The sequence below is a fragment of the Podarcis filfolensis genome (genome assembly GCF_964270895.1).
Source record: "Podarcis filfolensis genome assembly, chromosome: Z".
Classification (NCBI taxonomy): Eukaryota; Metazoa; Chordata; class Lepidosauria; order Squamata; family Lacertidae; genus Podarcis; species Podarcis filfolensis.
Window position 1 is genome coordinate 48,444,845 of NC_139617.1, and position 13,382 is coordinate 48,458,226.

At 49.9% G+C, this 13,382-nt stretch overlaps 1 protein-coding gene across 7 annotated transcripts in view; it reads right to left on the bottom strand.

Annotated features, from left to right (window-relative positions):
• LHX6 (LIM homeobox 6) overlaps positions 1-12,272 on the bottom strand; it is a 36,048-nt gene extending 23,776 nt beyond the window's left edge. For 2 of the 7 annotated variants that reach the window (XR_014544057.1, XM_083597386.1), the window contains exons 1-3: positions 11,865-12,272; positions 10,032-10,217; positions 9,765-9,886 (exon numbers count right to left, since the gene is read on the bottom strand). Coding sequence is in view for 6 of the 7 variants with exons in the window: in XM_083597386.1 (XP_083453512.1) it covers positions 9,765-9,886; positions 10,032-10,217; positions 11,865-11,924 (368 nt within the window). In the remaining variant the exon portion in view is untranslated. Of the gene's footprint in view, positions 1-9,764; positions 9,887-10,031; positions 10,218-10,419; positions 11,081-11,105; positions 11,270-11,864 lie in introns of those variants that run through there. The other 5 variants (XM_083597388.1, XM_083597391.1, XM_083597389.1 and 2 more) reach the window with 5 other exon arrangements.
• Positions 12,273-13,382: the final 1,110 nt, after the last annotated feature.

Genomic DNA, 13,382 nt, shown 5'->3' on the forward strand with positions numbered 1-13,382 from the left:
CCTTTAAAAATGATATTCTTTCAATGAACAAGAGCTTTTGGAACATGCTTTTAGTAGTTAACTTAAAACTGTATTTTTATAAGATCACCTGCCCATTCAGACAAAGAAATGTACAACTTTGTGTAGGAACAGCAGGATGTAATAATAAAACAAATAATAAGAAACCCTCTTTTGAAAAATGTTTAAGTTAAATTTGAGGTGTAAGTAAATACCGTAAAGGACTAAATTGGTGGATGCTACAGAAGAAAGGTAATTAAAAGCAAAGTTATCAAGGCGACAAAGTAACATTTAGAATCACACATAAAACGTGAGCTGTATCAACATTTGCCTCAGCTCAGATCTGTATTGAATTCTCAGCAAGACCTGAGATCAGTTCCCGGAGCCACAGCAAGCTTCAGACACACACACTTGCAACCGTGTTCTCAGGTAGGCCTTTGGGGAAGCAGCCTGGGAGCCCCACTCTGCAGAATGAACAGCAGGCCAGCCTGGCTTGCCAACACGTGGAAGAAGAGGACTGTGTCTAAGACTCTCCCGGTCTGTCCCACGGAGAGCCTCAAGGTCCATAAATAGCAACACCCTAGTGGTCCCGGGCCCTAAGGAAGTTAGATTAGCTTCAATCAGAGCCAGGGCCTTTTCAACTCTGGCTCCGACCTGGTGGAACGCTCTGTCTCATGAGACCAGGGCCCTGCGGGATCTGATCTCTTTCCACAGGGCCTGCAAGATGGAGCTGTTCCACCTGGCCTTTGGCTTGGAATCAACTTGATTCCCTCCCCCTCTTTCCTTTTTCCTTTCTCCTTCTGTGATGGAACTCCTAATTGGGGACTTCCCTGGCTTTTTTCTGGCCCACGTAGGACCAGTCTGGATAGTTGGCCTTGGTGAAGACTTGATGTTTTCATCCCCAAAAATGTTTTTGAGTTTCCATTGAAATGAGGCTGCATTTTAATGTTGTATCTTAATCTTGTTTTTTAAGTTGTATTTCAATCAATTGTTTTTACACCTGGTGTTAGCCGCCCTGAACCCGGTCTTGGCTGGGGAGGGCGGGGTATAAATAAAATTTATTTTTATTATTATTATTAAGCTCAAGTCCAAAATGACCTGAATGCACAGCAATAAAGTGAAGACACAAAGGCTGCAGTCCTTGTGCAGCCAAATGAAAGCCATCCAAACAGCAACCCTGCAGTGCGTACTGTGCTCCCTACTGAACCCCAGTGGGGAGGCCTTCCTACTTCCCGGTTTAAATTGCAGTCTGCATTCAGGCTTCAAATCCCAGTGGAATGTGCTTAATTTAAACCACTCATATTTAAGTCAAGTGCCGAGAGCCTCGTTGCCTGTTGTGAGTGTCAGGCCTTACAAAAGGGATGGGGAATCTGTGGCCCGTCGTATGTTGTTGGACTTCCAACGACCTCAGTCAACATGTGGCTGATGGCTAGGAGTGATGGCATTTGGAGTCCAGCAACATCTGGAAGGCCACATAGTCACACACACACACACCCCTTAAGCACGCTCCGAAATGAATTTCATTCCCTACTGAGAAACTGCCAGCAGCCCACACCACGGAAAGGATTTCTCAAGCTGAGGTGCAGGGATTTTTATGCCAGCCTACTTAACAGGGCTGTGGTGCATGAATAGTCAAATCCATATAATTAAGGCATATTTTTAATCAGACGGCAATTGATGCCTCCGCCCTCATAACGCATGCCTTCAATATGAGTTTGTATTCCACTCTGCATACATGGGTGCATCTAATCTGGTCCAAACACTCCTGCCGCCGCATCTATTTGTGGCTGTTTCTAAAACATGGTGCTTTGTTCCGCGCGCACACAGAGACTCACATTTCCCACATCTGCATTTTAAAAAGGATGTACCTAACATTGTATCTTCCAATTCAATATTCTCCTCCCTTGCTTTCTACATCTCGTTAGCACAATTCATCTGTGCCCAGAATAGTCCTAAAATTAACATTTTCTCCTCTGATTACAGGCTTTCTCAGAGAGAGAGAGAGAGAGCACTCCTTTCACCTCTTTGCCAAGCTCAGTTTGTGTCTAAAGCTAGTAGAGAGTTTACCTTTCAGGCCACAACAACCCAAGGATCTGCCTGATAGAAGGAAGGACATTGTGTTTTTTGTTTTGAAGGACAAAGTAAAAAGCAACAGTGGCAACCTTTTAAGAACATAATAAAAGCCTCCACAATCAGGCCTACACAGTGGTACCTCGGGTTAAGTACTTAATTCATTCCGGAGGTCCATTCTTAACCTGAAACTGTCCTTAACCTGAAGCACCACTTTAGCTAATGGGGCCTCCTGCTGCTGCCGCACCACCGGAACACAATTTCTGTTCTCATCCTGAAGCAAAGTTCTTAACCTGAATCACTATTTCTGGGTTAGCAGAGTCTGTAACCTGAAGCGTCTGTAACCTGAGGTACTACTGTAGTCCATTTAGTCCAACTTCCCATTCTCACAAGGGCGCATCAGATGCCTGTGGGAAACCAACAGGATTCGAGCACAAGAACAGCACTCTGCCCTCCCGCACTTTCCAGAAACTGGTATTCAGAAGCATCACTGCCTCTGACCATGGAGGCAGAGCAGAACCATCATGCCTAGTATCTACAAGTACCCTTCTCCTCCATGAATTTGTCTAATCCTCCTGTGGGAGTGAGTTCCATAGATTAACTATGCACTTTACAGGTGGAAGTTCCACAACACTGATGGGACTTGAACTTGTTTATTTTCAAGCTAACAAGTAGCTTACCAGCACAAACTTTTAAATGTCTACTCAGAAGCAAATCCTCAGGAGTTCAGTGGGGCTTATTCTCATGTAAACTTGCACCTTAATTGTGGCCCTGGTAGGTGCAAGTATGCTCTCTGCCTGCTTGTATTATCTCCATCATCAGTTGTTGTTGTTGTTGTTGTTGTTGTTAATTGAATTTATATACAGTGGTACCTCAGGTTACAAACGTTTCAGGTTACAAACACTTCGGGTTACAAACTCCGCTAACCTGGAAGTAGTACCTCGGGTTAAGAACTTTGCTCCAGAATGAGAACGGAAATTGTGTGCCGGCAGCACAGCAGTAGCAGGAGGCCCCATCAGCAAAAGCACGCTTCAGGTTAAGAACAGTTTCGGGTTAAGAACGGACCTCCTGAACGAATTAAGTTCGTAACCCGAGGTACCACTGTTCTGCCCTATCCCCGGAGGTCTCAGGGCGGTTCAACTTGGGTTCTGCTTTTCAAAAACAAAGATCCTTCCTAAGCAGCTTATTCTCATAAGATTTCAAACCCCCAAAATATGGTAAAAGAACAACCACAAAATCCCATAAACAAAATCACATAAAATTAGAAATGTTAAACACCTAAAACAAACAGAACAGCATCATTATCTATTTGTCTTTTAAATGTAACCACCAGCCTAACATCTTGAAATCTCAATTGCAGCTCCATTTTGCCCTCCGCAAATGGATGCAGCCTCCTAACATATGTCAGACCCCCTAAGATAAGGGATCTTCAAGCAAACAAAAATGTCTTGGCCCTCTGCACATGCAAAGCACCTTAGAGAACAATAGTACCATTCTATATGTCTCTACACAGAGGTAAGTTCTGTTATTGTCAGTGGGGCTCAGCTTGTAGACTGGGCGGGGTACAAATAATAAATTATTATTATTACTATTATTGTAGACTACCCACCTGCAATAGGTGGCAGCCGTGCTGAACCCTCTGGGACACCACAAAGCCTTGAGGAAAGTCAAGGTAAAAACATTTGTGGGGTTGCATGCTTTCGAATGTTAGACTACCCATACGGGAAATAGAATTGAAATAAACTCACAGGTCGCTTAGCCCAACCCACTTCTCAGAGCAGGAACTGCAATGGACTTCTGTTCAGATACCTCCAATGACAGAGAGCCCACTCTGCTCCCAAGGCAGATGGTCTCACTACAACATCTCCTTCCATCCCTCAAGACTTCGTCATCCTCTGCTTGACTGACTGTTCTTCAGCTCTCCCCTCTCCCTCCCTTGCAGCTCTTTCAAGGAAGGGCCTTCGCTCAATGGCAGAGCTCCTGCCTCGCATGCAGAAGGTCCCAATCCCCAATGGCATCTCCCCATGGGAATGAGGGAGAACCCTACCTGAAACCCTGGGGAGCAGCTGCCAGTCAGTGCAGACAAAGCTGAGCAAAGTAGACCAAGAGTGAAAGGCAGTTAGCTGTGACTTGCTTTCCTCACCATCCAGTCATCCACCTAGGCGACGCTCAGTGCTCTTTCTACTTAAAATGTGGCCTCTGGCAACGCTGGTGGTGATAGCTTTTGCGTTATTGCATCCTCTTGCCATCAGACATGAATTATTTGCCTCACTTCTGCATTTTAAAACCATCTAGCAGGGAAAGGAGGAGATGCAAGCCATGCCCCAACACCCAGAAGGGGGATTTGCGTTGAACGTTGGCTCCGTTTGGGAGCCTGGCTGAGCAGGAAAGTGACAGATTAAATATGCTTTGAAATAACTTCGCCAGTTGACAGTGGAATGCAACGTTTTAAATGTCTGGGAAGCATAGAGAAAATACTAGATTAGGTTAGATGGGGGAGGTGTATTGCTGGAAAGTAACCGTCTCTTGGATTTGCTCTGATGCCAATAGTCAAGGAACAGAAAACATCTACCCCGAAGTAGGCTCATCTTCTAGTTGCCACAAGGCTGCTTTTCACCTTTTTAAAAAATGTAGTTTATGCGGAGTGTATGTGTGGGTGTTCAAGATAATATATCAAGATAATAATATACTGTTATATATAAATGTAAAAACAAAGTGTGCAGCACATTCCATGCAGCATCTTAACTCAGAAATGTGCATATTAAAACGGGGAAAATAACAAGTATTAATACTTGCTCAGTAGGTGTGTGTGTGTGTGTGTGTGTGTGTGTGTGTGCGTGTGTGTGTGGCCATTAGGTCTTAGTAAGTGTGTGTGTAAATAAGTGAATGGTCATTTTAATTCAGTGTTTCAGTTTTTAACTTCTTTGATAACACAGCAAGAATTTCAAATTATAATTATGGACATATTCTGGATATCACCAGTAGATGTGGATCTCTGGGTTTATTGCGGGGAAAGCGAGGAAAGGCAGCAGTAGGAAATAGCAGTTCCTTTGGCTGCTAAAAGTAAAAATAAATTATGGATTAAATAACTGGAAAATAAGTGTTGTGGGTTTAACTGACTTTTGTTCTGTCTTTGAAGTTTCAATCAAAGTACTAAAAAATATCCCCTTCTCCTGCGAGTCTGATCGCGACCCTCCCTCTGCAATCTCCATTCAGAGACACCCGGCAAGAGCCTCAATCAGAGGTTGCTTCAGAAGGATGTCGTTTTTCGGGGGTGGGGCGGGAGTTTAGCGTCCAATTAATAACCCCCCCCAAACTTGTCAAGACCTCGATTTTGATTTACACCTTTTCTTTTGGGGTGGGGAGGAGGGGACACATTTAGTCAAGATGTGGCGTGGATTTTGGTGTCCCGGAAAATTTCAGATGATGAAGGCGAAGCCCAAGACCGGAGCGGAGTTGGCGGAGCATCACCTGAATTTTTCAAACCTGCTCGCCGCCCTCTGATGCGCAGTGTTTTAAAGAACAAAAGCAGGGTTTTCAACTTTTATCAAATCTCTCTGCTTCCTCTATTACAATTTATGTATTTGTTCTCTTCAAGAGCAAATCTGTTTCCGCATACCGCTTGAATTTAAGAATGTTCCGTTTTCCGCAGCGCGATTCTCGGTGCGGTTCCTCGGGAGCAAGAGCCGCTGCGCTCCATGGAGCATTTTCCCCCTCTCAACACCCCGAGAATTTACAGCCTTACAGCGCAAATCCCGCGCAGGTTTTTACTTATAGCGACTTCCCCGTGCCCCAGTGAGATTTACTCCCAGGTAGAGGAAGTGAACCTTGCAAGATCTCAGCCTTAAGGTCCTCTCTGTCTCTCATAAAATCCCTGGCCGGGACCGCGGCGCAAGTATCTAGAGATAAGGAAAGAGCCAGATTGGAATAGAGAGCCGACCTCCGCCCCGAAGAGGCTGCTCTCGCCTGCGCGAACGCAGAACCAAGCCTCCAGCCGCGACCCTCATTCGCAAGTTCCTTTTCTGGGAGGGCGAGGGGATTCATGGTAGGCTACCCCGCACTGCGGGTGGGCAGACACTGTCCCAGCCAGGCGAGGTCAGCCTCCCCAAGGCGGGCAAGCGGGGCGGCGGGAGATGCCTTGCAATGGGACGCATTTATTCAGGTTCCTTAAATCACTCCAAACATTTTGGCACCATGTTCCCGCCGCCACCTCCGCCGCCTAGGCTTGGGGAGATCTCCTAAACCCTAAACCATCACACGCTCCCCATTATTTCTCCCCCTAGCTAGTACGAGTTTTTAAAAACAGAAAGCACTTGCGCTGCGTAACTAGCCAACGGGACTCGCTTCGAATCCATTTCGGCTCGAAATCTTGCCACGACAGTGCTTGTTTGCAAACACAAAACCGTAACGATTCCTAGCTTCCTCTTTCTTGCTTTTCCTTTCTTTTTCCTTCTGGTTCTCCCTACCCCGTTTTCGGATATCTTTGGTTTGCGGGGTTCTTTTTCGTTTTTTGATCCGGGGCAATGCTATAACGCGGGCGGTTGTCCAGTGGCGTAGATTTCAGACACGCGACGGCGGGGGGCGGCAAATGCCAAAGGCTGAGAAGGACGTTGGGATGAAGACCCCGATCCACCCACTCGTGCGGAAGTAAGCCCCAGGGAACTCGACGAGGCTTTATTTTAGCAAACGCGGCTGGAAGGAGAACTTCGAAAACCCGAGAATTTGGCTAGATGTTGGTGTGGTATTATTAATAGTAACAGATAAGTTGCCATCGGTCCTATTCACACTCAGAGTAGACCCACTGATATGAATGGACTCAGCGGTTGCATTTTGAGTAGAAATTCGTTGAATATAAAATAATGGTCACAGGAAAAACCACTGCAAATAAGTTCTTCTGCTCCGCTCGAACAACTGAAACCCGTTAGCCACGTCCATTCATTTCAGTGGATATAACTACTGTGGGAACAACAATAAAACAAAACAACTATTACTACTACTACTATTTTCGGTTAGGTGGCATAATAAGGAAAGGTTTAAAAATCAGACAGCTCCGCAGCGCTGCGATTTCAGCAACGCGCTCTCCAACAGAGCTCGCCTGCTTCGTTTTTCCCCTTCCGGAAAAGGTGACCCCCAACGCGCCCGGTCCAGAGCGCCTTGGTCCCTCGAGGAAGCCTGGCGCTGCGCGGCCGCCTCAAGGTGCATTAGGGGGGCAGCGCCTGGCGAGAGGGCGACCTCTCCCCCTTTTCCGAAGCATCTGCCCCCAGAAAGGGTTTGCCCGCCTCGGACCTCCTCGACCGCAGGCCGGGAGGGCGATGATGAGAGAACGGGTCCCAAGCCAAGGAATGGACAAAGAGGGACTTTCTTTCAGGAGGACCCGATTCCATGGGAAGAGCCTCCCCCTCGGGAGCTAGGGCAAGCCCCCAACCCCCAGTCCCCACCTTCCGCCCGCAATCCCAGGTTCCTTTTTTGATCCAGCGCCTTCAAACCCCGGAGTTCGGATTTGCTTGGGTGGGTCCGCTTCCAGCTCCTGGAGTGAGTCGCAAAATTCGCCGACCATTATTTGGAAAAAGCAAAGCAAAGCAAACTAATAGTTTGCAACGCTCCCGGGCTACCTTGAAGCGGCGCGTAAAATTGGGTCGGCTAGAAGACTTTGTTCCGTTTTATTTGAAAGGCATTTTAAGGACACTTTGAAAGATATCGGATGGGCCATTGGCCTGATCCAGCGGGCACTACTTCTGTTCTTCTTATGTTTATTTGAAATATATCCCGCTTTATAGCCCGAATAGGTGTATTATTATTATTATTATTATTATTATTATTATTATTATTATTATTTCAGCAAGTGCCATCGAAGGGCTCGGGCTTCAGAGCATTTTGGGCCACTCAGCCGACGCCTCCCTTCCTCTCTTTAGCACGGCGGGTCCCGGGCGCCGGCCGTTTTTTCTTTACTCCAGAAGGGCGCCCGTTTCTCTGCCGAACATCGCCCAGCCCTCCTGATCTCATTTATCCTCTCAGAAACCGTAGTATTATAAAGCAAACCCACTGTGCGGAAGGGTAGGTCAGTTTGAGAAAGCGGGCGGGAAGGGGGGGGGGCAAAGGCCGTTCCAAACGCGCCGCGCGACCCGTCAAATCCAAACTAGGTAAAAGCGCACGTAGGTTTTTTTAAAAAAACAAAACACACACACAAACGAAACAAAACCTCACAAAAACTATTTGAGCGGGTCCTTCTCTCAGCTACAGAAAACGGTCGAGGCAGTGGGGGGGGGGAGGAAACGAGGCGTTGCTGTCCTTTGGCCTGGGCTGTCTTCACCGCTGCAGGAGATTTCCTGCTCCGCCCCTCGCCCCAGAGGCCCGTCCAGTCTAGCACTGGACTGAGAGGCACCGGATCAACTTCGCTGGAAGTCTCTTCCGCAGTCCTTAGAAAGGGGGCTTCGTCCGCCGAGCAAGGGGTGGCCCTGACCCAGAGACCCCGCGCCCACCCCCCACCCCCCACCCCTTGATTCTTCACAGCCTCCTCAGTAAATTTCTGCGAAAGGGAGAGAAACCCCGTCAACGAATCTGGACGCACCCCACCCCCAGTGTTCGCCTCTCGGGGGTCAGCCTGTTCACAGAACAGCCCTGGGAAGCGCTCAGGTGCCCTAGGTATAATTCGAATCCCCCCTCCACTTGCCCAGAATAACCTACCCTTATTCAACCTCTTGGAGGGGTGTCTCTCCGCTTTTATCTATTTTTAGAAAGCGTCCCCCATAAAACCCTTCAAGAAAGAGACGGATTCGGGTTTAGCTGCCCCCCCCCTTTCTACAGGAAAGTGCAGCTTCCCGCTTCGCTCACTCCAAATCTCTGGCCCGGGCGGACAACGAGACACCTGGAGACAATCCGAGATAAGGCCAAAAAGTGGACGTTTCTGCCTCCGCTGTCAAAGCGCACCCGCTTCCGACCTGCAGAGCTGCCCCCCTCAGAAAAAGGATGTTGGAGGCGGGCAGCTCCAAACCAAAACCAGCGCCCGCCTCCGCTCCGGAGTTCCGCCTAGCCAGGAATCCGAGCGGGACTTCGTTTTCATTACCAAATCCTAATCTTAAAGGAAGGAACTGGTTTGAGATTGGGACGCCTGTTTTAAAGTTTAATTTTTTAAAATCCGGATTAATTAATCAGGATTAAGAACCAGTATAAATTAAAATCAAGCAAATTCGGAATCCTGCCTAACTGGGTGCGCGCGCCTAAATATGTATATATAGGGGTCGGCCTCCCCACACTTTTTTGGCCAAGATTTGGTGAGCAAAGACCCGAAGACTGAACAATTTGCACCTGAGTTAATGCTTTGTTCACACGTTCAGTTCGAGTCCTTCTTTAGGTACCAGTGAATGCATCATTAGCCGCATCCCGCAAATCGAGTATGAACGCTACGGGGCAAAACACCACAAGAAACCCAAGACTCCCATTCTCTTCCAGTCTCCAAAGCTGAGATAATTTCTCTCTGAAAACTCCAGGCCCACCTTGAGTTCCTCCCAAGTAAACTTCGCTGCGCTGCATATGAAACCATTACTTTAAAAGTGATCCAGAGCAAACCCGCCCGGGCGTACAGGAGACCTTTCCAGAACATGCTGATCCAGCAACCAGGAAATTCCAAAGCAAGCGGAACCGCTCCGGATTCGCCCTCCCTCAGCCCCGTCCATACCCCGCGGCCTCCTGGAACATACCTGAAATAGTCCCTTTTGCAGTAGATTTCTTTGTTCTTGACGTAGCAGGTGTGCTGCCGGCGAAGCGAGGTCCGGCACACTGAGCATTCCAGGCAACGCACGTGCCAAGTGAGGTCGTTCACCTGCGAGGAGTGGGGGGGGGAGAGGCAAAGGGACCTGAGATGAGGGCTGAGGGGTCTGGCGGTGAAAACCCCTGTCCGTCCACTGCCTCTACCCCGCAACACACCTGCCCACCAACCATTCCCCCCCTACGCGGCTGCCCTTTACCTGGAGCAGGTACCGATCCACAATCTCCATGCCGCAACTGAAGCAGATGTTCTTGGCCCCCGACGGCAAGGAGGAGGAGGCGGAGGACGGTGGGGAGCAGACGGAGGGTGTGGAGGGCGTGCTGGCGCCCGAGCGCGCCTCTTCTTTATCCAGGGCGCTCGGGAGCGCTTCCCCGTCCGGCTGGGCCTGCGGAGAGCGAGAGAAAACCAAGAGGCGTTAGACGGGCGGCACAGCTCCGCGGGAGCCCGACAGCACCCAGCAGCCAGGACTCCCCTGAGAGGCGGAGGACCAGCCTTCTGCCTTCTCCTTCCTTCCTTCCTTCTCTTCCCTTCCTTCCCCCATTTCTCAGTCAGCTGCGCTTCGTCCTCCCCGTCGGAAGCAGGCTTACCATTCGTCAAGGCGCGCGGTGGAGACGTTCCTCGCTGCTGCTGCTGCTGCTTCTGAAACTGGCAGAAAGGCTCTAGCTGCGGGGCTCCATGCCCCCCCCCCTCTATATAAGCCCGCTCCAGACAATAAACCTCAACTTTGTAGTGGCCATAGAAACGGCGTCGATCAAAAAAGAGGGAGAGGGAGAGAGAGAGAGAGGGAGAGAGAAGGAAAAGAAGAAAGGTAGAGGCGGTAGGGCTTGTTAATGGAGCAATTTGCGAGGGGGGGGGAGAGGAAAGGAAAGAAGGGGGGTGGCTTTGAAAAGCGGCTCTCGAGGTAATCGCTGCGCTCCAGGCTCGCTTCGCCTCGCCAAAGCTGCTGCCGCAGCCGCGTCCGCGTCCTCGTCCTCCCTACGCCGCCCCGAAGCGCCTGCAATTAGCGCCGATGCCCAGCCAGAAAGGCAGCGTTTTTCAATCAGCCTCGCCGTCGGGTGGGCTGCGCAATAGCAGCGCCTGCCTGCCCCTTTCCTGCTCTTCTCTCCCCCCCCCCCACCGCAGTCGCACTTTCTCCTCCCTCTCCCCCCGAGCACCAAAGAACTGAGACCCCCACCCGCGCTCGGCAGAAAGAGGGAGGAGGCGACCTCGACCTCCCCACCACAAACAAACCCGTGAGAAGACTCTCCTTCCTCTCCCGCTACCCGAAACTTACCACCAACATTTTCCAACCAACGCTCTCGTCCACAATACGCCGCCGCCGCCGCCAAGGAAGCTTCCAGAGAGCATTTTATACTATTTTATTTACTCCTAAGGAGGCCCCTCTTGCTCTCGAGGAGACCATCCTCCCCAAGGCACTTAAAGCAGAAGGAATATCTCGAAACATGCCCCCCAGGAAAAGAGATGCAGGAGATGGGAAGATAGAGTCACCTGGGAGATCAGCGAGGGGATCTCACAATCTCTCTCCCCACCCCCGCAAAAGGCAGAGAAGGGATTAGGGTGGCACATTTATTCTGGGGGGGGGGTTGAGGTCACATCTGTCCTCCTCTATAGAAGCTGAGGAGTTTTCCCTCCTCTGTCAAAGACGTGGAAGGCGGGGCGGGGGGGGTTTGCAGTGAGGCCTCTTTTATCATTGTATGCTCCTTTTTGTGGGGGGGGGAGGCAATCTCTCAGTCCTCCCCATCCCAAGCGAGCCTAGGTGTCATCCAGCTCAGGTGTGTGTGGGGGGGGGACGACTGGCTCCTTCTTGCTTGAGGGATTGGGGACCAGGTTCTCAAAACTACGACCCCACCTCCAAATCAGGGTGACACGTTTTTTCTCCCCCACTTCAGGACATTCATTTGCCCCCCCCCCCCGCAACTCTCCTCTCTAGAGTTTGCACGGGGCACAGGAGGCCCTCTGTTCCCCTCCCTCCACATGCACAGAAGGGCTCTTCTCCGCTTTTTCTGCCCCTCCCCACAATGCCATGCCTCACCTCGGTCCGCGACTGCTGGCCCTCGGACTGGGGGGTGGAGGTCTCATTCTTCCAGAACATGGACGGGGGCGGGTAGTTGGGGGGGCACACGAGGAGGGGAGCTCCCCTCCGCAGCGGCCGCCCAGACGTGACTCACCCGAGGCGGCTGCTGGAAACAACTTTAAATGTTCCTTCTTTAAAAAAACTTAAAAAAAAAAACCTAGGGCGCTCCCCCCTCCTGTTCCTCCTTCCTTTCTTTCCTGAAGCTAGACGGGGCGGCGAGAGCAGCAGAGAAGGAGAGAGAGAAGGACCGGGATGGTGGATATTCCCGCAGGGCTCGGATCTTGCACGCCGTTGAATGAAGAGGCGCGCACGAAAAGAGTGCCTCTGAGAATGTGCAGCATTCTGCCTTCTCTCACTCTGAAGGGAGCTCGCATGGAGGAGGGCAGTGAGAGAGAGGCTGAGCCCCCTCAGTCCCCTTCTAATAATTTAGGCTCACACACAAATATAAGTGAAAGTACTGGGATGAGCTGCGTGGACCAGAAGTACTGGCTTGGGAATGTGGAGAGGGTTAGGGGGCTAGTGGGTGGCAAAGGATTTGGAGCTATGCTTTTATTTACTATTTGCTTCATTATTTTAAGTGCCAACTTGAATAAAATATTGGGGGACCGTAAGCTAATGCTATTCTTGGATGCATCAACAGAAGTAATAGCCCCACTCTGTTCTGCCTCTGTCAGACCACATCTGGAATACTGTGTGTCTAATTCTGGGCACCACAATTTAGGAAGGATGTTGACAATGGAAGGTGTGCAGAGGGCAACTAGGATGATCAAGAGCAGGGGTCAGCAAATTTTTTCAGCAGGGGGCCGGTCCACTGTCCCTCAGAGCTTGTGGGGGGGCGGACTATTTTGGGGGGGGGGGTATATGAACAAATTCCTATGCCCCACAAATAACCCAGAGATGCATTTTAAATAAAAGCACACATTCTACTTATGTAAAAACACACTGATTCCCGGACCGTCCGCGGGCCGGATTTAGAAGGTGATTGGGCCAGATCCGGCCCCCGGGCCTTAGTTTCCCAACCATGATCAAGAGTCTAGAAGCCAAGCCTTATGAGGAACTGTTGAAGAAACTGTGTATGTTTAGCCTGGAAAAGAGGAGACTGAGAAGACAATTGATAGCCATCTTCAAATATCTCAAGGGCTGACCCATGGAAGAGGGAGCGTGCTTGTTTTCTCCTGCTCTGGAAGGTAGGACCTAAATCAATGGCTTCAAGTTACAAGAAAGGAGATTCAAATTAAACATCAGGAAAAACTTTTCCATGGTAAGAGTTGTTGGACAGTGGAACAGTCTCCCTTGGGAGGTGGTGGACTCTCCTTCCCTGGAGGTTTTCAAGCAGACGTTGGATGGCCATCGGTCATCAAAGCATCAGTTGAGAGTCCTGTGTTGGTTGGACTAGATGACCTCTGGTGGTCCCTCCCAACCCTATGATTCTATAAGCCCTGCCCCACATAACTGATCAAAAGATCCAGCGCGCAC